At 44.5% G+C, this 22637-nt stretch overlaps 3 protein-coding genes across 8 annotated transcripts in view; 1 reads left to right on the top strand and 2 right to left on the bottom strand.

The window, feature by feature from the left end:
* The window catches only part of rbfox2 (RNA binding fox-1 homolog 2), a 30367-nt gene extending 28075 nt beyond the window's left edge, over positions 1-2292 (bottom strand). For all 4 annotated transcript variants that reach the window (XR_011991692.1, XM_072712055.1, XM_072712056.1 and 1 more), the window contains exon 1: positions 575-2292. Coding sequence is in view for 3 of the 4 variants with exons in the window: in XM_072712055.1 (XP_072568156.1) it covers positions 575-817 (243 nt within the window). In the remaining variant the exon portion in view is untranslated. The remainder of the gene's footprint in view (positions 1-574) is intronic.
* Positions 2293-5374: 3082 nt separating this feature from the next.
* On the bottom strand, positions 5375-14027 carry LOC111841745 (uncharacterized). Of its 3 annotated transcripts, none has more exons than XM_023807717.2 (19): positions 13486-14023; positions 12363-12533; positions 12152-12270; positions 11360-11528; positions 11139-11251; positions 10005-10719; positions 9622-9746; positions 9268-9508; positions 8946-9070; positions 8761-8857; positions 8031-8153; positions 7704-7876; positions 7533-7630; positions 6842-6969; positions 6247-6427; positions 5990-6122; positions 5835-5915; positions 5617-5677; positions 5375-5529 (listed from the first exon to the last, which is right to left on the bottom strand). In XM_023807717.2, the coding sequence occupies exons 1-19, from the start codon at positions 13811-13813 to the stop codon at positions 5495-5497; spliced, it is 3216 nt and encodes a 1071-aa protein (XP_023663485.2). In that variant the 5' UTR covers positions 13814-14023; the 3' UTR covers positions 5375-5494. The 3 variants fall into 3 exon arrangements, 2 of the variants coding, with proteins under 2 accessions (XP_023663485.2, XP_023663486.1); XM_023807718.2 differs by lacking the exon at positions 13486-14023 and adding an exon at positions 12623-13098; XR_002837745.2 differs by lacking the exon at positions 5375-5529 and having other exon boundaries at positions 5652-5677; positions 5835-5943; positions 13486-14027.
* Positions 14028-16461: 2434 nt separating this feature from the next.
* emp1 (epithelial membrane protein 1) lies at positions 16462-20787 on the top strand. The gene is made up of 5 exons (XM_023807720.2): positions 16462-16581; positions 17489-17571; positions 17979-18081; positions 18376-18516; positions 19384-20787. The coding sequence occupies exons 2-5, from the start codon at positions 17494-17496 to the stop codon at positions 19545-19547; spliced, it is 486 nt and encodes a 161-aa protein (XP_023663488.1). The 5' UTR covers positions 16462-16581; positions 17489-17493; the 3' UTR covers positions 19548-20787.
* Positions 20788-22637: the final 1850 nt, after the last annotated feature.

Below are 22637 nucleotides of genomic sequence, written 5' to 3'. Positions count from 1 at the left end.
GTGAACTGGTGAAAGGGAAACGTGACTAAACCGAAACAAATCCGGTCTTAGTGCTTTCTCCTTAATCCGAATTCGTGCAGAGAAAAGGGGTCCGAGAGAGCAAACAGGACATAGCGAGTGACACACAGGCGAAGAGACAAGACATGCACCACAGAATAAGATATTAAGTTAAACATTGTGGTATGTTTCAGCACAACTGGACTGTTGATAAAAAGATTTCTGGCTAAAATACTTAAATGCAGCAGTTTTATTAGTTAGAATGATCTGCATAACAACGATCAATGGGTTAAACGTACGGTAACTGTAACAGTCCGGCTACAACAACATACCTGCAAAATGGTCGAAACTGTAGCGGGGCTAAGTGACTATCCGTAAGCGTCAACACTGTTTATTAGCTGTGATTTGCATTTTGATACATTATCTCGTATTTGAAGCGTATTGTATACGGACACTTGCCCTTCAAAGATAATGCAGTGGGTTATTTAAAAATATGCGCAGTGTGCTTGGCAGTGCAAAAAAAAAAAGAAGTGGCGGACAAAACCCTTTGTCATTGCAGAGCGATCCTGCAACCCACCTGGCCGATCTCAGCTCCGATCGAGCCGTCTATCCGTGGTCGCTTGCACTCCGCCGCCGGTGACTCGGTAAAAGCCGCCGTGGTCTGGCCGTCGGGCTCCGGATCCCCCCTTTTCATTCCCCTGACAGCCGCCGAGGAACCGGCAGCGTTCGGGTGAACCATCGCGTCCAAGTCCCTCTCCCGGTCCATTAATCCCCGGGATACGGGTAGCATAATTGATGCTACGTCGGTCGACATTAACATTGAAAGCCGATCCCGTCCTAAACTTATTTATTTAAATCCTTGGCTGCCTTTTCCTTACCCCTTATTCTCCTGCTCGTAATGTGCCGTTTTACCTACGTATTTCAGCAACTTCTCCCCGTCCCTAACGAGTCTCTTTCCTCACGATCGGATACCTTTGGATCTGTTGAACCGCATGGAGCACAACGTTGGAGCGGAATGCCGATGTAACGGGCACAATACCTTACGAAAGGGAGACCGGCACAATAATAATATAATGTTGCTGGCGCTTTTCCAACGCCTGTAAAGATAGCATTTGTAACTCGGGCCTTGCGGAGGCTTCGAATGTGATGGATTCCTGTTTATTATGCGGAGTCTCCGGACAGGACCGCGGCTCAATCCGGATCCCCGTCGTTTCCGTAGTTGTGCTGTTAATTGGTGATCCTGTCCCTAAACATCAATGTAAAGTAAAACTGTGGCTAAACATGCGTTGTCAAAACAAAACATAACTAACGTCTAAATGATGCTGATCATTAGTGATATTTGACAAGGTGACAAAATCGTGTCCGGCTATATTAAGATTGTTTAAACACTTAAATAGCCCGTTTCATTGTCAGAACCACACGCACGTAAACGGATTGCGTCTCATTATCGGTAATAAAAAAACATGCCCCATATGCGTTTTACCTATGACGCAAAATGTTAAGCGAAATATCATCTAGGCTGCCGATCCTACCCCAACGACATGGCAAATATCTTTAGCTACTGGCTATCCATACCATGCAGATTCCCCTATATTAGCTAGCAAGCTCCCCTTTCGGGCGCTAGGGCTAAAGAAAAGCAAAGCAGGCGAACAGCTCTGGATACGATCCCCTGGTCTCCTTGTCGTTACAGATGATCTCCCAAAACAAAGCAGTCCACCGTCTCCTTTCTTCCCCCCGTTCCGTTTCCTCTCTCCCAATCCGTTCGGTGAATTCTTGCGGCGTGTGCGATTTCCTCTCTCCCTCCCTTCCCTCCCTCCTCTCCTCTATACTGTATCCTTGATTCCTCTTCCTACTTTTCCTCGGTGGTCATGCTCCTGTTCTCCCCACCCCTCCTGCTCTCTCTCAGCGCACAAACACATAAACAGCAGTCACGTATGAATCATTATACATTTTCTTCGCTACGCATTAAAACTGGGAATGAAAGGATTGCGCCAGTGCAATTTGTGCTACACCTAATATCAGTATCCGGGCGGCGCTATCAGGCGATAACGCCGCAATCCACACTGAGGTTGGGTTTTACAGACAGACGCACATTGGATTTTATCGCTTGGTGGAAAATCTGCCTCTTTCCCATTCTCCCAAAAGTGGGATTTTGGGCCCTAAACTCCGGCTTTTTAATTCTGCCAACTCTTTACTGAAATTATCTTCCCCCCTCCCCACTTTTCCTAGTGTAAAATACAATAAAATAATTAACTTTCGTTAGAATCTCGTACGGAAGGTTTTTTTTTTCGTAGGGCTAACGTGGCGGGATAAGAGGGTGGGGGGACGTGCCCTCCTATTATCGGGTCGGGGGGCGGGGGGGAGTCGAAGGTAACTCGGCTACTTATCTTCGGCAATTTCCGTGCTTTCGGGAGAGCAGAACCCAGGATCAGTTCGGTGTTGCAGAAAATGAAAGAACAAGGATCACGGTCTGAAAAGATCAATGAAAGCTTTCGCAAAAATATGAAAAGATAAATACGTAAGTGAAAACAACATGCAAAGCGAAGGTTGAGTCGCTCTAATGTATTTGACTGCAACTCATAGTAGTGAAAACGCAGATAACCGCCTTGTTTTTCCCGAATTTTAAGTATTGGGGCGACGTCTGGTGGACGTAAGTGGTCATTGCTGTTAGATAATTTTTATTCGCTGCTGTTTAATCTATACTGAGTGAAAATCCTTGTAAAAAGTGCATATCTCCTTGTGAAAAAAATATCGAAATATACATATATAGACATGGCAATTTCACAGTGTATTACTTGAATTTGTAACAGGGAACACTTGTTAGACTAACAGTATATATTAAAATGTTTAATTGCGCTTCATAAACTGTTTACCTTCAACAACCGTTTCCTATGGATTTAGATAAATACCTTGAGAAATAACTTGAGATCAAAGTTTGAATCTCAGAACAATAAAAAATATAGTTCAATATACAGAACAATAACAGATCTGTAATGAAAAGAATGTATGGGTCAATCCAATCAATGTGGTTCATGTAATTAAATCACAAATTCCACCACTGGTCCTAAAAAACCATGAAAAATAACTGAACACTGAAAATGAGCAAATGACAGGAAAGAAATACACATTTTAAAAAATATTATCTGAAAAAAATCTTCATCACGGTTCTCTAAAATAAGGAGTCTCTTTGTGCAAATTTGTCATGTTTAACATCATTAGTCATGTAGTTACAGTGACTATTCAGTTGAATTTAACAGCTTTACTTGTGACCACAGCTGTTTGATTTGAAACTGCAAGTGGGAGGTTGGGTGGTATTTAAAGAAAAAGTTAGCAGCCCACACACGAAACAAAAACATAAAACACAATAGCAAAATTCAGTCCAGCTGGAATCTTCAGAAGAAAAGCATCAAACCCAAACCGTCTCCTCAATCGCTGGGCCCTGAGCCTGTTTAGTCTGACCTCCATGTGTCACCCTTAGGTGGGCCGATGTGCAGCTCGATGTGCAGCTATGTCTGTCTGAACATCCACGTCCTGGTTTGGCAGATCTCCCTCAGTACTTCACATTCACCTAATTGCCAGGTCCCATGAGTGAGTGAATTCTCTCATTCCATGGCCATTTTTCATATATGAAGCTAACTTTTGTTTGTTTTGGGTTTCGTTTGCCCCTGGAGGATGGGCTCCCCCCTTGAATCTGGTTCCTCCCAAGGATTCTTCCTTCTAGGGAGTTTTTCCTTGGTGTTGTCGCCTCTGGTTTGCTCACTGGGGGCTTTGGGTGGGGACAATGTAACATTGTGAAAATGCACTATATAAAAATTTATTTGATTTTTGTTTGGGTTTTGGGATATCAGTCCTCTTTCGCGATTCGCAAATATCATGTGGGACTTGGCTGTATTTACTCACAGAATATCAAAGATGCACCAGCTACTTGGTGCATTTTGCTTTTCGATGACCAAATATTCCACTGAACTGATCTGACCCAATCCAGGCATGGAATTTACAAACCCCAGGCACCAAGGTCACATTAACCGCACATAAATCCATTGCTTAAACTGCTGCATTAATTCATAGCTCCCATGTGTCAATTTATCTAGATGACCATACAGTGAATGTAGCAGCCTCACCAAGGATTGTCATGGCCGTTAACAAGAAGCACAAAAAGGGCTCCGGCTTACAGGTGACTTTCCTTTCAAGCTCTCAAAGGGTCATAAGAAAATGTCTGAGAGGTGTTAGCATAATGCGCTACAAGTGGCTCAGAGTGGCTGCAATATAGAGGGTCAGGTGTGTCTGGCTGAAGCCTGACCATTACTCCTGAATCAGAACTAACTCAGGTCCTTGAGCCATGGAGATCAGTCCATTATCCATGCAAGCAGCTGCATTACCTTACGAACTCTCACTCCTTCCTCACTCCCATGACCACGACTAGGATAAGCAGATGGATGAATGGATTAATCAATTTAAACTACTGTCAGCAGGGATCCCTTTTTTTATTTATATATATATATATATATATATATAAAAAAAAACTTAATGTGTGCTTTAATGTGTTCTTTATCCATTTCCACAGTAAAATCTGTTTAGATCAGTCTTAATTTTCAGTTTATGTAGGTAAACTGGAAGTCTAGACCTACTTGGTTGCAAAACAGCTTCTTACCACCCTATCAGAAGGCAGAGCAATGAGAGGTGCACGCCTCACCTCCTACCAATAAACTGGAGTTACCCCTTAGGGCGGTGCGGAGCTACCCCCTTAGGGCGGTGCGGAGCTACCCCCTTAGGGCGGTGCGGAGCTACCCCCTTAGGGCGGTGCGGAGCTACCCCCTTAGGGCGGTGTGCGCATTTTTCAATTAGAGGGCTGCGGATAATAAAACATTCATCTATGTTAAATGCCCCCTCTCCACCCACCAAGAAGGGCTACTTCTCTCCAACTGCAGGAACATTTCTCCCCCCCCCCCCTTTCTTTTTCATATCACATCTCCCCTCAGAGGATGCTGGGCCCCATGCGTGATGTAACGTTTACAGGCATGGAGGCGGAAGGCCACATCTGTGGTCCCGGGGAAATATGACTAATCCTGGAGATATAATTCGGGGGGGGTGGGGGGGGGGGGGGGGATACATTTGTGCAATTTGTGCATTTCACACAAATGGGAATTCCCCACTGTTGTGTGGGTCACAGCACATCACAGCACATCACATGAGCTCCTAACCCAGTTCAATCACCATTATTTCCAGTTCCAAAATACACGACTTGCAGCAGCCTTTCCACCACTAAAGATCATGCAATGACTGTATGCCCCCCTCCCAATAGCACCCATTTCACACTTCCCCCTCATTTAGCAGCAGATTCTTAACACATCTAAACAAAAGCCAAGAAGTTCCCAGATGATTTTGTATATACACTGTATTTGAGATGGTTGTGGCAGGTGACTGTTCAAGATCAGAGAGAAAGGGGGGGGGGGGAAATACCCCATCAACAGCGGCACAAAGGCCCGTGAGGATGTCTTCACAACGTCTTATTTTTGGTAGTCAATGCCAAGCCTGCAGATGAAAGGAAGTAGTTAATGCAGTTTTAAGACTCGCAAGATTAAATTTCTGCAGCTGAAGGCTGCGTTGAGCTTCCCTTACCAGTCACATCCTGGTGGCTAATGGTCTTCAGGCTCCTGCTAAAACTGGATCTCTGGGCAGACTGGGGGTAATCACACATGCAGGAGGTGTCATTAATTATCAATGTGCTCATTTTCCACCAGTCAGCATGAAGTGTTTTTCCTAATATGCAAGTGCAGCTGTCCCAACACCAAGTGCTTCCAAAGCACGGGGATTCACAGGAGCCTTGCCCTGCTTACATTGTTCTCGCCACCGAAGCAACCCTCCACACAAGGGCCTTCAGAGGGCGAGCAGACTTCAGTTGAACACATGAAGTAGATCTGTGGGGTTGGGAGGAACAGATTAAGGCTGAATGGACAACACATGCGTTGACATTTCGAAAAGCCGCTCTCACCTCTTCATCCAATATAAAATTGCTATCAGGGGAGAGGAACTGGAATGTAGTGATGGTGAACCTTCTGGTATGTTTTGGAAGAGTTGATGGTGGCGGGAGTTGTGGTGGGGAAGAGTCTAGGCGATTGGGACAGCTGGAAGTGCAAGGAGGTCAACAAAAATCCATCCAAGCTGGTGGCCCCTGTCCAGTTTCTGAGACCCAGAGAACTGGACCCATAGAATCTTTTAGCATTGTACGTCAAGAGGTGGACGTCTCACCCATTATAGATGAGCACCCAGGCAGACTGTGCCGAGCGAGGGTAGGCCAGGCAGTAATGCACCAGAAGCAACACATCCGGGTCAGGGGCGTTCAGGAGGCGCACCTCCAGGTACAGCACCTTCCCCAGGAGGAGGTGCAAAGGACGGTGGTACTGGGGGTAGTAGCTTGTATAGTCCTGGTCTGGGGGAAGACAAGCAATCAGATGGTCCATTTCTAATGCATCTCATTCAGCAATTTAAAAGTCAAAAATGTTCTTTGTGTCACTTGGAATGATGGTGAAGATGGTGGCACGGGAGGTAGTGCTATCATTCGGCAACCGGAAGGTTGCAGGTTCGAGCCCTGGTTCTTCCTGACCCCATCAAAGTGTCCTTGAGCAAGACACTGAACCCCAAACTGCTCCCGGTGTGCAGGTTGGCGTCTTGCATGGCAGCCTCCGCCACTGGTGTGTGAGTGTGGATGGTGAATGTGAGGCATAAATTGTAAAGCGCTTTGAGTATTCATAGGAGTAGAAAAGCGCTATATAAATGCAGTCCGTTTACCATTACTTCTACAGAGTATACAGTGAGATGCAAGAAGATGGCAGATGTCATGCACCTGTAGCGATCCTCAGCTGCACACCAAAGAGGCCCTGAGCCTGGATGGAAGGGCCAAGAGACGGAGTTTTCACCAAGTAGCCCACGGTGACTTGGGAGCCGGGAAGAAACCTGCACTCCACTAATAATCTGGGGGGGAGAAGCGGAGAGTCAAATTACGCCTGCAGCACGAAATCGAAATTCCATGATTTTGGGAGTAATGCATTGAAGCATCTCTGTTAACATTCCAAAAAGTAATATTTAAATAAGCAGGTTTTTCCACAGCCAACACACACCGGGGATATCCAAAGACACCTCATCACCGAAAAGGAGGAATAGTTACAGTGCTATAACCCAGCCTTTCCACAATCGAGTCCTAGTGGGCCTGCTCACTCCCTGCTCCTGTAATGGAGCAAAAATGTGGACCGGGGGTGGCAAAACTGATCCATGGGGAGCCGCTGTGGGGGCGGGTTTTTGGGATGGCGTATAACAGCCAATAAGAGTGGGTCCTCAGGACTAGGGTTGAGAGTCACTGCTTTATTATTGGCTGATTGAGAGGCCATCCAAAAAACCCACACCGGGCCTCAACGGATCAGGCTGTCCACCCCTGATGTCAGGCAGGGAGCAAAAATGTGGACTGACCAAGGTCCCTGAGGACCGGGCCGGGAAACACTGCTAGAGCCAATGAGATCATTTGTGATCTTCAGCTTTACCTGAGAGGAGCATCCCTTGTAATAGCGCCATAGCTGAGGGCAATGGACCGGATGGTGTTGACGATCTCCAACATGTAAACCACCGTCTGTCCGATCTCCTGCCCACACAAGGGAAACGGTGCCAGTTTCCGGTCGCCACGGCGCGACAGAACGAGCCGCCTCGACACTTACGTATCTGTGTGCCCCACACCCGTCCAGAGGAACCCTGAACAAGGCAAAGTTGGGGGTGACAGTCTGAGGGGTGCAGGAGGAGTTCCCGGCCACAAAAAGCGAGGCAGGAGAGAGGGGAGGTTCCGTGAGGGACGCAGGCACGGAGAACACAAAATGCCGGTCCACCGTGCACTCTTAAAAAAAAAAAGTGAACAAGTCAGCGGTACCCATTTTAAAAAGTACCAAACGGCTGAGAATTACAGGTCTTTTCGGCGCCTTGGGTCCGAGGGAAGAATGTATTCCAGGCCTCTCACCCACCACCATGACACTCCGAACTGAGATACTGACCATCCATGGGGTAAAAACAAGCCCCAGAGTCTGAAGAGTAGCAGCAGCCCCTGGAATGACATTCCTCAGGAGGGGGTGATTCGGACCCACAAGGGATGCGTTTGTCAATGGAGAGATCGCACTCTGAGGGACAGCAGGACTACAGATTGTCAGTACTTACAGGACTGAAGAAGACAACTAAAACATGGAATCAAGACCCAATTCAATTTGTCCGTCTTAAGAGAATACAGACCTTAAATGGACATTGGGGTGTCATCATTTTATATTAGCATCATTCCTACATTTGGCACTAAATTAGCATCCTTAATTCGATTCATTCACTTAAATCGTTTATAGGCAGGCAGTAACAGGAACACCAGGGGTCCAGCTAAACACTCCAACAAGAGGTATTTTAACAACGTCAACAGACCCAACAATACGCAAACATGTTAGCTTTGCTGCGAGTTTCACTGCAACAAAAAAAAAAAAAAACAGGATCTACAGAGTCACAGCAGGAACAGAGCCGTAAACCACTCCCTTAATGTTTACAGAAGGTCACTGGATTTGAACTGACGCCTTCTTTGGTTAGGACAGTTGGAAGGGTTCTCATGATGAAGACCAGTTTCAGACACCTAAAGGGGACCTTCCATTTTAGTAGTAGTCAGAGGTTACAAGAGCTGCTGTAGTAACAAGGCCTTCTGTAGTTAATCTAGAGTAGGAATACAGTGTTACAGAATAACAATGTGTTTACCTTGCTTGGTGAAGGGCAGGCGGACCGGGCAAGATAATGTAGTTTCCTCTTCACCATTGGCAGTTCGATACGTCACGTCAACTCTGTACTTATCACCCTGATAAAATTTCACATGGTCCTTGCTTCATTCATTCATTCCCGCTATTGGGTACAAGGTAAGGCCTGATAGCCTCATTTCTACAAACCTGCATAGACATGTGACAGGAACTGAAGGGTAGCATCAGTGAGATGACACCATTTTTCCCCCTATTAATTGCATACCCACAATGCTTGGGGGCATCCTTCAGACGAATCACAGCGCCCTCGCCGTCTGGATGGCCGTGCAAAATGACAGGAGTATCAAGCACATTTACCAGTGACATTTAAATCCACCATTACGTGCACCGTGTGCTACGCACAAGGGACCAAAGGTTAAGTTTGTATTCCAGTTATTTTGCCAATTCATATTTAAAAATATGCACAAAATGAGCTATATGCAGGTTCTCTGACATTCTCCCATGTTCTTACCCTTAAGACCTACAGCCCTGAGGGGTCCTGGGGGCAATTCCACATGCATGTCCTTGGCGGAGCACAGCACCTGGGGCTTGAGGAGTGGGGCAGGACTAAAGGAGGTTTGCAAAACGGGGGGAGGAGGTGGAGATGGAAATAACGTGGGAAGGCTGGTGGGCAGTGGGCAACGCATCTCCAGGATCCGGCGTCGTCTCAGCAAAGCATCCCAGAACTTTATGACGACAGAAGAAGTGGATGACTGGGACAGAGGAGGAGCAACGAGTGAGTAACTGAACAGCATAGAACATGCAGCAGAAGGCAGCAGGTCCTGTGTGTGTGTAGGGGGGGGGGGGGGGGGGGGGGGGTACTTACCTGATTACGCGTGTGACAAGCAGGAAGAGGGGATGAGATCCTCAGCCCACGGGTGCCAGTGGCCTGGATCTTGTAAAAGCAGTTCGCTGGGGCATTTTTTAATGGCATCCAAACATTCTCTCGGCCTAGAACAGCAGATTCATGCTTAGCATATATAATGTTTAAAACTGACTTCCCTCAACCAAACAGTCAGTGCCATCAGCCAGTTCCTTCTATAAAAAAATAAATAAAATCTCACACTCCCGCTTAAACAAAATGAATCTGTCATTCAAGTGACACCAGGAAGCACCATCGTGAATCATGCCAGACTTTTACCATGATGACATAAGGCTACTACAACAGGCCGACGAGTCCATCGATCACTACTCAGCAACACTGCTCACCTAAGACTCTGACCGATCCGGGCCGGGCAGAGGGCAGCGAGATGGTCATCGAGTTGGTATTGCACATCAGAGCGGGCTGGAACTGAGGGGGGATTGTAGGGACGCCCACAGAGACTGGCAGAGGACCAGGGGGTGGACTTGCAGGAGACTCAGGGACCCATGTGGTCACTGATGGAGGAGGAGTGGTCCAAGCGGAGGGAGGCCATTCTACAGGGTATGGCACCGGTAACTTCTGCCAGATGGGTCTTTCCGGGGTACTGACCACAGGACGGACTGGGTCAGTAGGAGCCCAGATTGGAGGCATGAAAGTGGTGGAAACAGGAGTCTTATAGCTGGAGGTTGTGTACGTGAGGCTACCTGGTGTAGGGTTAGGGGGCAGAGGGTATGGAAGAAACAGGGGTACCATACGATTGTAGGGAGGATAGCCAATAGAGGGCAGGGGAGGACCAGGAATGGAACCTGAGCTCAGGAAGGGAATTATGGGATAGTAGTTATAGCGAGACATTACCATAGTGGGAATGTCAAGTGGAGGAGGAGCAGCAGGCTGGACCAGAGGCTTGACAGGGGGAAAGGGGCCAGGTATCATGGGGTAAAAAGGAGGATCTCTGACAGGTGGAGCAGTAGGGGGGGGCTGAAAGGTTTGGGGCAAAGGGAGCGATGCACAAGAATAAGTGTGTTCTCCTTCTGAAAACACGGAGAGGGTGTGTGACCCATCCTTAGAAGAGAGAGAGAGAGAGGGTTTGCAGGCAGACAGATGTTAAATATTTAAGGAATACAACTACACACTTAAGTCAATCCAGTATAACACACATCCTGGTCAACAGCTTTTTACAGATCTGAAGCCACGTTTACTCTGCTACCATTGTTCATTTAAATATTAGTACAAAGTATCCTGATATTCTATAGTGTCAGTCAGTGGGGGGAGATGCGTCAAATAGAACACTTACAAAATTGGAGTACATACTTTTGTTAAGGCAATTTAATATATATATAGAACTAATCAGCTGGTCTCCCCATGCTGCAAAAGTTACACACAAATACTTTATGAATTAAACCTACCATGCCTCAAGTTACCAGGTTACATCTCCAGATTCATACATCTTAGATTTTACGCTTACCTAAACTCCTGCTTACCTGAAGAGGTATATCACAGATCGCATAGGGGAGATAGAGGACCACCTCTCCAGATTGACCATCTGCACGGAACGCACACTTTACAGACACAGACGGTACCCAGCCGCCTTTCACTGAACCAAGGGAGCCAAGGAGAAAGTTCTCAGTGCGCAGAACAAAAGACAGAAGGTTAGATGGTCTTTGAATGAACCATTTCCCCCTTGACCTCAACTAGAACTTACATTTGATCCTGAGGTTGTTAATTTCATGTTTCTGTGCCTTTATATGCAGGGACATGCCAAAAAGCCAGCAACGGACAGAAAGATGGACATGTGGGGGGGGCACGACATCAGGGCAGACCATCTTGACAGGAGCCCCCCACCAAAGCAACGGCAGAACATAAGTGCCATTCTGAAAGATAAAGACAACAGTATTACCAGTCAGAACACAATCACCATCACAGTAAATCAGGGTCAAGACAAAAATGAAGACAATTAAAAATATCATTGGCTAGAAGGTGCTTTCCCGCCTAGTTTCTGGTTCCTATTTCCTGGTTTAACTTGACTGCAAACTTTTGTAGTTCCTGGTCGATTGTGTGTGTAGCTTTCCCACTGAATAACAGGAACTGTGACCTTTATGCTAAATTAGCAGGGGGGGGGAGACACAAAAAGCTCATAGGTTAAACTTCATATTCAAACTTTGTATCGGTTCAAAACGCGACAGCAGTTGTATACGGCACGACATTTTTATAAATTTTACTATTAAATTGGGGTACAACCAAAGTTAATCACCATAAGCCACACTCACTAGTTCTTTGAGTGCAGAATACCTATTCAAATATGGACAAAAAAATAATAATTATATATTAATTTTTATTTCCCCAGGAACTACTTCCTAAGACCTACAATCTGGTTGAGTCCCTGCGGTAGGAACATGACATAAGTTTCTGGTCCCTGAAAAAGGTTCCTGTAGTGGGAAAGCACCTAATATTACAATATACACAGCAGCACTAGAAGCCATCTGGGGAACTGTACCTGATGAATGATATAGCAACCGTCATATGGTGTAATCAAAATCACATCCCTCCATGTCACCTTCACAGAGTAACCACAGCTAGATGGCAGATGGGAAAAGGGTAGGGGAGGGGTATTTCCTGAAACAATGCAAAGGGGACTTATTAAGATACCAGAAATGGCAAATATCCATTAAGCTAGTACTCCTTTATACATTCTTCAATGCTGGTACCTCTGTCTATTAGTAGATGTTTGTATGCTTGGCCCGGCGCAGTGAGCATCATCAAATTGATTTTGCACTGTACAACGGGCCTCATTGCACTCCATTCTCCGGGAGCTGTATCGCCAGATCCAGGGTACGGGCCAAAGACCTTTCCTGTAACCTGCCTGCGGTTCCGCGGCCCTGTTAAAATTAGGCAGCAACTGATAAAGGCTGTACACCCAACAACTTACTTACCCAAAGCGTATCATAACCAAGTAATGGATAATTACTTTCAAGGTGACCCAGGATAAAAATATACCATCACCTAAGTTTACCAGAGCCCTAGTCTTATAGCCATCATTATAAGGGGCTTTCTGACATGTTGTCAGGTAAATTCCAGTATACTGTATCTCACAGAAATAAACCAGCATTTGGCATGCTGATCGCATTCAAATATTCAACATTTTAAAACCACAGTTAAGCGCAATGACGTCACACAGACGGACGCACTCTCCCAGTTTTGCAAACTTTGGTCAACTGGCTGGAGTGAGATTTTCAATTCGAGAAAAGAAATGCACGCGCATTTACATGCAACAACGCTTCTCACGTAGCTAAATTTTAGGTTTATAGTGGAATAATATACATTTGTGCCGAACAATTTGCGTGAGTCTGCAAACTTGACTGTCACGCCAGAGGCGCGAGAGGTGGCGAGCCTGCTTTCTGTGCGCGTCGGTCTCTAACTTTTCCGTATCACTCAGGATTAGGAGACTCTTGAATTCATAATTATTTTCTTTTTCTCGTTACAGTCTGCTGCCATGGAGCATTATGAATCAGCCCAAAAACCCGCGATCTAATATTTACCCACAAATGTATTTTCGAAAGAGCCCAATTGGGCGGGAAAACCGCGGACCTGGCCTGTCTCAGCCATGAGGAACGCGAAAGAGAACGGTTCTTTAGAAACTTAAGTACTCGATCCACTTGCGACTGCAAATCCTGTAGTTAGTGTAGTGCAATAGTAATTTTGGTTTAAATGACGTCCAATACAGTTAGACGAATAAAACTGATCTTTCATTTTTGTATGTCTGTGAGAAATCCTTTACATGGTATTTGCGTTCTTATCGAATAAGGGAGAGTCAAAGAAAGAAAATCCTACCAGGGCGGTTAACAAATGTACTGGCCTGCGAGGTCTCTTGGTGCTCGTACTCTTTGTGGATCCATTTCAGAGAGACGCCATTGCGGCGTCCACCATGCATCGATTTAAAATCGCGTGAAAATACCAGCTTTCCAAAAGTGGCATCTGTTACGGTATTCCCACCACCAAGATTACGCTTTATGCTGGTGCTGACACGGTATAGTCTACGTAGAGCGAAAGCACTCGGTGTCGCCAAGCTTGCATTGGAACCGCGACACGTGTTTACAATGCAGAGAATTACAATTAAAGCACATGTTGATACAACGATCTGCTTGTCCTCCCAAGACATGACAAGTTAGAATTTTTACACAGACGGTCGATCATTCACAATCACGCTTCGCCGAGCCAAAGGAACAAAATTCAGTGGGGGCGAAATATCGAAGAGACGCCTATATGCTCCCCGACATAAAGCGGACTCCCGGTGGGGAGGGCAGCCAATCCAAGCCGCCGCTGCTTTGCGTTTTCACGCGTTTCGAGAGCCGCTCCAATTTGCTACGCCTTTGTGACTCAGTTCTGTCATCTCCACTGTGTGAATGTAATCAAATTGTTAAAATCGACGATCACCCTAAAGCTATATATTATTTATTAACGGAAACAGAATTAACTCTGGTGGCTGCCTAAGTTGAATGTCGACAAATTCTTGAAAATAACCATTAGGCCTACTTCCGATTAGTTATGGCTAACCCATGCTAATAGAGTTAAAAATATTTTGCAAAAACTGCTTTCTTTAGAACTTTTCATTTCGTTTCATTGCACTCATCGGCCGGCTGTTCGTGTGTTAATTAACGCCCACTTAAAGTTGCTGAATTTGGAAATTGTATTTGATCAACTATACACATCGGGGCTGTATAATAAATATAAAATACAAAACAATTGAGTTCTTTGTTTCAGTGTTTCTGGAATGTGCTGCCAAGTAGTGGACCCATTCTGTTTTCTTCAGCTGGATAGAAATACATGTATCTTAACAACAAATAGAGAAATCGTTAAAAAGACTTGGCTAAATCAGTTATAATAGGAGAAAAAAATCATACTGAAATGTGACTGTTTTGTTGCCGAAAGTTGTTAACAGAAACAACCTTGTTAGCTTGACAAGTGGGGTAGTTTTATCCTCCACATCTGTTTAACATCTGGCCTTGCTGGGGGACGACGACGACGAAAAAGTCTCTTGTTACCAACCCAGCCCCCTCTCCCTCCTTCCACCATATTTTGTGAAAGATGCAGAGTGCAGGAAAGCCTGACCCTTAAAAATGGCTACGAGAGACGGTCAAATATAGCAAAGAAAGGCAATTTCCAGTTTATTGTGTTAGGTTTATTACTGTTAAGTCTCCTACGTTGCTTTTACGTACAATTTAAAATGGAATTTAAGGTTTGAGGATTTGAGGCCTCAACATAAGAATGTAAGACAAAGAAAAATAACAAATGTTAAACGATTTAAGCTCCTCGTCTAGCGGGCTGGCTGGGTTGCACACGGCCACTGTACTGGAAGCCCACGACAGTCAGAAGGGGCGTGGCCATCTGGTGACGGAAAATGGTTGCCTGGTTACGTAGAGGTATTGTTTTCACTCAAAATCTTTGGAACAAGGTACGAGTGTCTGGATTTCATTGAGAGGAGAAGGGGAGCCGGTGCGAAAGGAAGCGTGGCGAGGGGGCGGTGAGGGAGAGTTTGAGGGGAAACGTGTAAGCTAACACTAAAACCGGTGAAAACGGTTGAAAAAATTTTTACATAAGTACAATGTATGAAAAAAAAGACTACCCACGTTGAAAAATTATGGTATCATTACCATTTACTTTGAGAATATACGGAACATGACGCCATATATACTTTGGAAACCTATAGAAAACAATGTGTAAAACAATACTATAGTGAGCATATAAATTAAATTATTCGTGAAGAAAACATTAAAAAAGACATTACATGGTACCCTGAACTGTGCCACTGCGGAACGCACGTGCCTTTTAAAAAAGCCCTTGCACGTGTTTACAAGAAATATAAAATACGAGCCTGTCTGTGGACTTCAGACAGATCTACGAAAATTTCTTTTGCACACGCTGTCTTTTTTGCTTTCTCCCTTAAGAAGGTGAGTTTTATATGTACGGGATTCATGTATTACAACATCTTGCATATGGTTCAATACGCTTTTCTCAGCTTAAAGGAATGGCTGTGTGCGCGGGTGTTTTTTTTTTTTTTTTTTGCTGGGTTGACCAGCGGGGTTGAGGGTGTGGGGCCCCAGCAATATGCAGCGCATGGTTGTGCTATTCAAAAAAGGTCTGCTTTGTGCCTGCGTGGGGAGGCGTGCCAGTGCGGTGGGGCAAACCCAAAAGAAGTGCATGAACTCTGAGCCCAGACTGCTGTGATACAGGGGGCAGGGCAAGCTTAAGAATCCCATTAAAAGTATGACATGCAGTGCAAATTCCTGTTCCAGGAATCTATAGCCAGCATACAAAGCAATAATTATAAGATTAAAAAAAAAACAATCACAAAAATGCATCGTCAAGTTAAGTTCAAACATATGTCCTCAGAAAAAAAGAAGCATTTTCGCTTCATTGTATCGTTCAATGTAGACAAGCATAAATAAGGCAGAGCTGGGACATAAAAGAGAAAGTAGTTGTGCATGGCCAACTGGGAAATGAGAGACGGCAGAGGGGTGGATGAAGAGGGCGGGGAGGACAGAAGGCGGGGTGGGGTCTCGTGTTTATGGGAATTTGTGTAGCATACGGGATCGAAATATTGTATCTGAAATTTAGAAACGACGAAGAGGGCGTCAATAAATAAATCGACTGCCTTGCACACCCATTTTAAAATCTATTCAGTGCATTCAGATTGGACACAAGATCCAGTACTTAGTACTTTCAACATATATCGTTAAATACTTTAATTTTATCGAGTTAATCTGAAACTGTTTAACGTTTAAGCGAAAGATATATTACAAGTAAAGAAAGTAAAATATACTTAAAAGTTAAATCTGTATTGACTACATAATTCGATTTGCTTTCATTTCTAAACGGCAATACTTCCTTGGAAGCTCGAATTCAGTTTCTGGAAACGGACCTTAACAGGTAGGTAATCCTGTAGTTTACTAATACTAGTAAAATCATTGGTACTCTACTTGGCTTTCAGTTAAATATCCGAACGGTGTTGCTAAAAGCTGCTGATTAATTAATTTTCTGATTTAAATATATTAACCAAATATGGCCAGATTTGGAGGTCTAAAGACTTTGTTGATTTAATGGGACACTCCCAGATGTTTTGGAAGATCGATAATGAAGTCTGCCTCCCATTTCGTGAAAGACATATGGTATTTAGATTGCACTTTTTTGCTTTTCGGGATATTTTGGCTTTAATATTTCTCATGAGTATCGTACTCGTGTAGTAAGATTTTTGTCACTCGGAAAATGCAATCTTAAGGATACAGTATTTTGTCAGGATGTTTCAATATGTAACTATCTGCATTTTTTTAGTGCTAATATTTTAGTTTACATTACAATCGGGACATTTGGTGAGGGTTGTATGGAAACCACAAGGCTGCATGGTAGTTTAAATTATTCTAAACATATGCCACCATGCTGCTCATTAACAAATTTCTGCTGCAGTAGAGAATCACACGTACCATATTATCCATCCATCCATTGTCCAACCCGCTTATCCCACTGGGTCGCGGGGGGTCCGGAGCCTATCCCGGAAGCAATGGGCACGAGGCAGGGAACAACCCTGGACAGGGAGCCAGCCCATCGCAGGGCACGTACCATATTATATATAGCTTATATGCATTTACTTTAAGGTAATATATTATATGAATTTGAATTCATACACTGTGCAACACGTTATGTTTTAGGCATCTAACAGTACTCAGTACTTCTGAGAACTTTCTGTAGTAACTTATACCATCGGAAGAGTTGCCAGTGTGTCTCTGAATCCAGTGGAATCCAGTAACTGCATAACGTATCTTCGGCGCTTCTCTCTCAGATAGCATGTGGATACACGTGGCCAGCATCTTCACCCTTCACGTCACCACTGTGATCCTTCTCCTCATCGCCACCATCAAAAACGTGAGCGTGACTCTGAGTCCCTCCCCCCATCAGAACTGCCCTTCCTGTCCTCAGCTGTTGACTTTTCTGCCTCCACCTGTCAACACTTCGCCAGTTGGCGTCAGACTAGACAATCTGCTGCTTTGTTCACACACACCCTCACATTTAGACTTCAGGGGATCTATAAAATATCTGTTTCTATGATGTATTTTGGCAAATACGGTTAACAATGAGGCCATAACAACTTTCAGGTTCTGACGAAGCATTTTAGTCACATTCTTGAGATTTGTTTTCACACTCAGAACAAGTCAGATGGATGTATTTGACATATGTGCCTCATCTAGCTACACTTCCGTCACTTGGAGATCTATTCACGTCATTTCTTGTAGTGTCTATGTTCACTGAGTGAAACCTGCCGTCTCCCTCAGGCGTGGTGGTATACGGACACGATGGCGACAGATGTGTGGGGAAGGTGGAGAATGGTGGGCAGAGGCTGGACATACAGTGAACTGCCTGGCAGTTACCCTGACGGTAGATGTCCCACATTACTCTACACATAAAGAACACTGTTCTCCCTGTTTTTATGCTAAGACAGTGCCATTCCCTTAGTCATTGTTAAGTAATATTAATGGTCCGTTGAATTTTATTTTATTTTTTTTTGGGGGGGGGGGGGGACACTTTTGATCATACTTCCTTGCTCACATACATGAGTTATTTGTACTGCTGTGTGATAATATGTTTGTGCTGATGCCATGTTGCAGCAATCACATCATTCATTTGCTTCTGAATACCACCGCCCCCCCGCCCCGCTATTTCCCTCCCCAGAGCCACTCCAGGTTGTGCAGGCCACCACAGTGCTAGCCTGTTTGTTTTCCATCCTGGGCCTTTTCGTGTACGTGGCTCAGCTCTTCCTGCTCAGAAAAGGGCAGAAGTTCATACTCTCCTGCGTTTTCCAGCTCGTCTCCTGTGAGTAGGCCGTCCCAACACGCTCTGATGGCCCACACACACTCACACGCCCCGGCAGGTACCCACTGCACCAGCCTCACCACACTCTCAAAAAAAGGGCAAAAATTTGTACCTTTGCTTGTCACTGTGCCTCTGCCAATCGTACCCTTAGCTGTAGGTAACTGTACTTTTTAAGGTAGAGAAATGGACTCTCAGGAACATTTCTGTACAATTGATGGTACATTAATGCACTTTGTACCTTTGGGATGTTCCTCAGCGTCCATGTCTGTACTTTAAAATGTCCAAATACAAGGATACAGCCCCAGTGACAAGCAAAGGTACTAATTTTTACCCTTTTTTTTTGAGAGTGCAGCTCACTCTGTCAGGGGTTTCTTCCAGTTTCGTTTAATTTTGTTTCAATTCGTTTAGATTCAATTCAATTCAATTCAAAATACTTAATTTGTCCCCAGAGGGACATTCAAGGCAAGCAGGTAAGCAATAAAATGCATTAGCATTTTTCCCATAGAAATGAGTGAGCAGCCCTCACAAAGATATGATTACAGGTCTGCGTATAATTTCATCAACACACAAAAATGCTAAGAATCTATAAACAATCTACTGACAATATACTGACAATCTGAAAAAAATCTTACCAAAATACACATACATACACAAGCATGTGACATTAAGGTCAGTTAAAGTTGAACTTAAAGCACCAGGACCATTCGAGTAATATCCGTCTTTCCCATCTATTATATAGTCCCTTCACTCATGATTCATGATTTAATCTCTATTTATCGTCTCAATTGCCCAGAGTACTCACTTGTAAGCCGTCGTCCTACTCCTATCTGAGCGGTACTGTTCTGACTGTGTTTCTCACCCTTCCAGGTCTCTGTATAATGATAGCTGCGTCTGTCTACACGGCCACCTTCCACAAGGACGAGGACGGCTGGTACGGCCCTTCCTACGTCCTGGCGTGGATTTCCTTTGTCCTCACCTTCATCTCCAGTATCTGCTACTTCTTCCTGCTCAAGACGACCACCGAGTCATGAAAAGGTCGGGGCAAAAGGAAGGCAAAGAATACTTTCATAAAGAATCCAAGAGTAGATATTAAAATTACTATAGGTTCCTCAGTCTCTTAGTAACTCGCTGGTTAGTTGAGTCACAAAGGATAAAGATCTGAAAGAGGAGATGAAAATATACAGCGTATCAAGTGTATTGTACCAATATGTTTTTCTTGGTGGAAGAAACAACTTCCATCCATTTTAGAACAATTGTAGAAATTAAGGGAACGTGATGATGGAGGAGGTGGCAGGTTACGTAAGGGTTGCAAACAATGAGATGGTGCAAAGAATTAACTAAAACACATTGTATATAACAAACGTTACTTAGTGAGCGTACGGTACCCCAGGACTGATCATCCTTTGAACCCACTTCTGTACGGTGGTGTTCATTCATTTGGTAGAAGATGAAAGTTGAATTATGCATGTGATTTTTGGTCATGTTTTCAAGGTATGTTTAAATGTGACACTGAGGGCATTATAGGAGCACAAAACAATGGCTTTCATAAATGGCACGGGCAAACCAACCCTAGTCATCATTAATCATGTGCCACGATTAATAAGTGGTCTGTTGGAGGGAAGCAACATTTCATTTAGTTTCACTTTCTCCCACCCTCACCCATACAGGGGTCAATAAGCCTTGTTTTTTAGAAACTCCACAAAGTCTAAATGTTGAACTAAATGGCAGCAGGCACAGCAGACTATGACCGGGTTTCGGAAATTAAATTGCTCTCGCTGAAAATGAAACTATGGTCAATGTTGGTGCTTGTGTGACTGGCAGGGGTGATAAGTGTTTGTCATACTCTTTAACATTCCACGAAACCCTGCTCTACGAGAACAGTTCCAAGTTTTCCATTTGAGATGGAAGCATGACAGAGCACCACCAAGCTGTCGCAATGTGTACTACACTATTGTGTAATAAGTCACTGGTAGGTAGCATGGAACATTATTGATAGGATTTTGACATATACATAATGCTGAAATGTAATTTCAATGACTGTATTTTATGAGCCATATATTACTTTACATATATATATATATGATCAGTCAGGCCAAAAAACTGTACTAGATAAAAAATAATTCAGGTAAAACAGGACAACTATGTTTAAGCACGTTGTGGTACATGTATATAGAATTTGTTTTCTAACATTTTTACTGGAATTTTAATCAGTGTAAATTTGCATAACGTATTATGAAGTTTTTTTTGGAGAAAAAGATGTTTTGCTCATCATTCCTATTTTTTGTGTTCCTATTCATTACTCTGTGTGCAAAGGGAGGTTAAGGTCAAGGGCCATATGGTGCGTTTCCACTGGCATACGGGAACCAGCCCGTACCAGGAAGAGATATTAATTACAGCATGGTTCCAGCTCGCTTCGGTTTTCCACTGCAGAAGGGTCGGTTCAATAGAAGCGTTGCTGGGTTTGGAGAGCGACAGTGACGCATAACCGAATACGCCCGTTTACTGCTCACACAGCGTACATCATGATTCATTGTGTGCTAAATTCCGCTAACACGTCTGTGAGATTCGCCATGTTATGTTTGCATCAAACACTGAAGGAATTAGCGTGAGCTTGTGTAAATTTGCATTACGAATCCATTCTCTTCAACCATTCTATAGTACTTTTACAAGTAGCTGGAAATTTTCAAGTTCTGAGTTATTGGGAATGGATTAATACATGGCGACGGGCAATACTAGTAATAAGGAATAATATATACAATATGCCCTTTTTCCTTTAGATAATCAATTCATATTGACGTTGATGACCGGTTCTTACTTGTCTCCATGCATTTCAACCAATCAGATGGTGGTGACACAACCAACTCTGTTTGGTCACACTTTCAGCCCTGCAAGTGTCACGTCAGTGTGGGTACGGCTCAGGTACGGCTCGCATAATATACAATGGAAAACCATCTCTTCATGGTTTGCCTCGGTCCTTGGTGGCAGTGGAAAGCGGTCAATAGAGAAGCGATCAGGCTTTCAGGGGATTCAGGAAAGTAGTGGATTCTCTCCAGAAGGAACAAGCACAGAGCAGCACCTCGGTCATACTGCACGTCGCTACTGCTCACAAGCGAAAAACAGCAGCATGCGCTTCTGTGGTTCGGGGCCATCGCTTATTGCGACCTAGACCAAAGAACCTGGCAGGACAGACAGATAAACAGTCAGGGTTTGTGGCTGAGGGAGGCCCTCTCAGAGAGGTGGTTCCACGGGAGGGAGGAGAGCCGACGACGGACAACCAGTCAAATGGCGTGAATGAAATCAGGAAAAAAGAGAGGAAAAACTGCACGTTTTTAACAACGACAAAATGGTGGAGGATGAGGGCCTTCAGTGAAAGGAGGAGGGAAGTTAAGAAAAACAAAAGCTAAAAAAAAAAAAAAAAAAAAAAACAGAACCTGAGACTGGGAAATATTTTCACAGATTTCTAGTGAAAACTGCACATCCCCCGTGAAGTAGCCCATATGCACACAAAGACACACACAGTGCAGTCACCCCATGGTGTAGGATTTCTTCCTGGAAGCAGAGCTCCCCAGCCCTTGGCCTATGGAGTATATTAATATTCCCCTCCCCACTTTAAAGACACAGTATGCGCGCACAAACCGCACCGCGTCAGGGCCTCCCGTTCGCCCGCGGATGCCCCGTTTTGTTTTGTCTGCGGGGACGATGTGTCCGTCGAGGGAGTCACGCCACTGCACACAGAAAAGTACGGGAGCAGGAACATCACATAAACACTCCTGTTTCTTCAGCCCAGCAAAGTGCAAGTGACCATCAGACAGGAAAATACAAATTTCAGGTCAGAAATGTTGATCTAGTCTGGACTACAGGACAGCATATTTAAAACACATCATCCTGCCATTTTCCAACCACTTACCCTGGTCAGTGATGGGGTGGGGGGGGGGTGGGCTAGACCCTATTCAAGTATTCTAGGTGTTGCAGGACACAAGGCTGGGGTGCATCCTGGATGGGATGCCAGGTTGTCACAGGACACGTGCACCAACACACACACACGCACAAAATCATACCCTATGGGAGATTCAGAGACACCAATTAGCCTAACTGCATGTCTTTAGACTGAGAGGAATCTT

Source organism: Paramormyrops kingsleyae, chromosome 5 (genome assembly GCF_048594095.1).
Source record: "Paramormyrops kingsleyae isolate MSU_618 chromosome 5, PKINGS_0.4, whole genome shotgun sequence".
Classification (NCBI taxonomy): Eukaryota; Metazoa; Chordata; class Actinopteri; order Osteoglossiformes; family Mormyridae; genus Paramormyrops; species Paramormyrops kingsleyae.
The sequence above is the reverse complement of the archived record's forward strand: the minus strand, read 5'-3'. Positions and strand labels throughout refer to the sequence as shown.

Coding starts and splice junctions, on each gene's coding strand:
- emp1 (XM_023807720.2), top strand. CDS start 17,494: ATGTGGATACACGTGGCCAGCATCTTCACCCTTCACGTCACCACTGTG. Junction 18,082..18,375: donor GCCTGGCAGTTACCCTGACG/GTAGATGTCCCA, acceptor TTCCCTCCCCAG/AGCCACTCCAGGTTGTGCAG. Junction 18,517..19,383: donor CGTTTTCCAGCTCGTCTCCT/GTGAGTAGGCCG, acceptor TCACCCTTCCAG/GTCTCTGTATAATGATAGCT.
- LOC111841745 (XM_023807717.2), bottom strand. CDS start 13,813: ATGTCTTGGGAGGACAAGCAGATCGTTGTATCAACATGTGCTTTAATT. Junction 6,970..7,532: donor ACAAGGGATGCTCCTCTCAG/GTAAAGCTGAAG, acceptor TCTCCCCCCCAG/ATTATTAGTGGAGTGCAGGT. Junction 5,916..5,989: donor ATTTTATATTGGATGAAGAG/GTGAGAGCGGCT, acceptor CCAACCCCACAG/ATCTACTTCATGTGTTCAAC.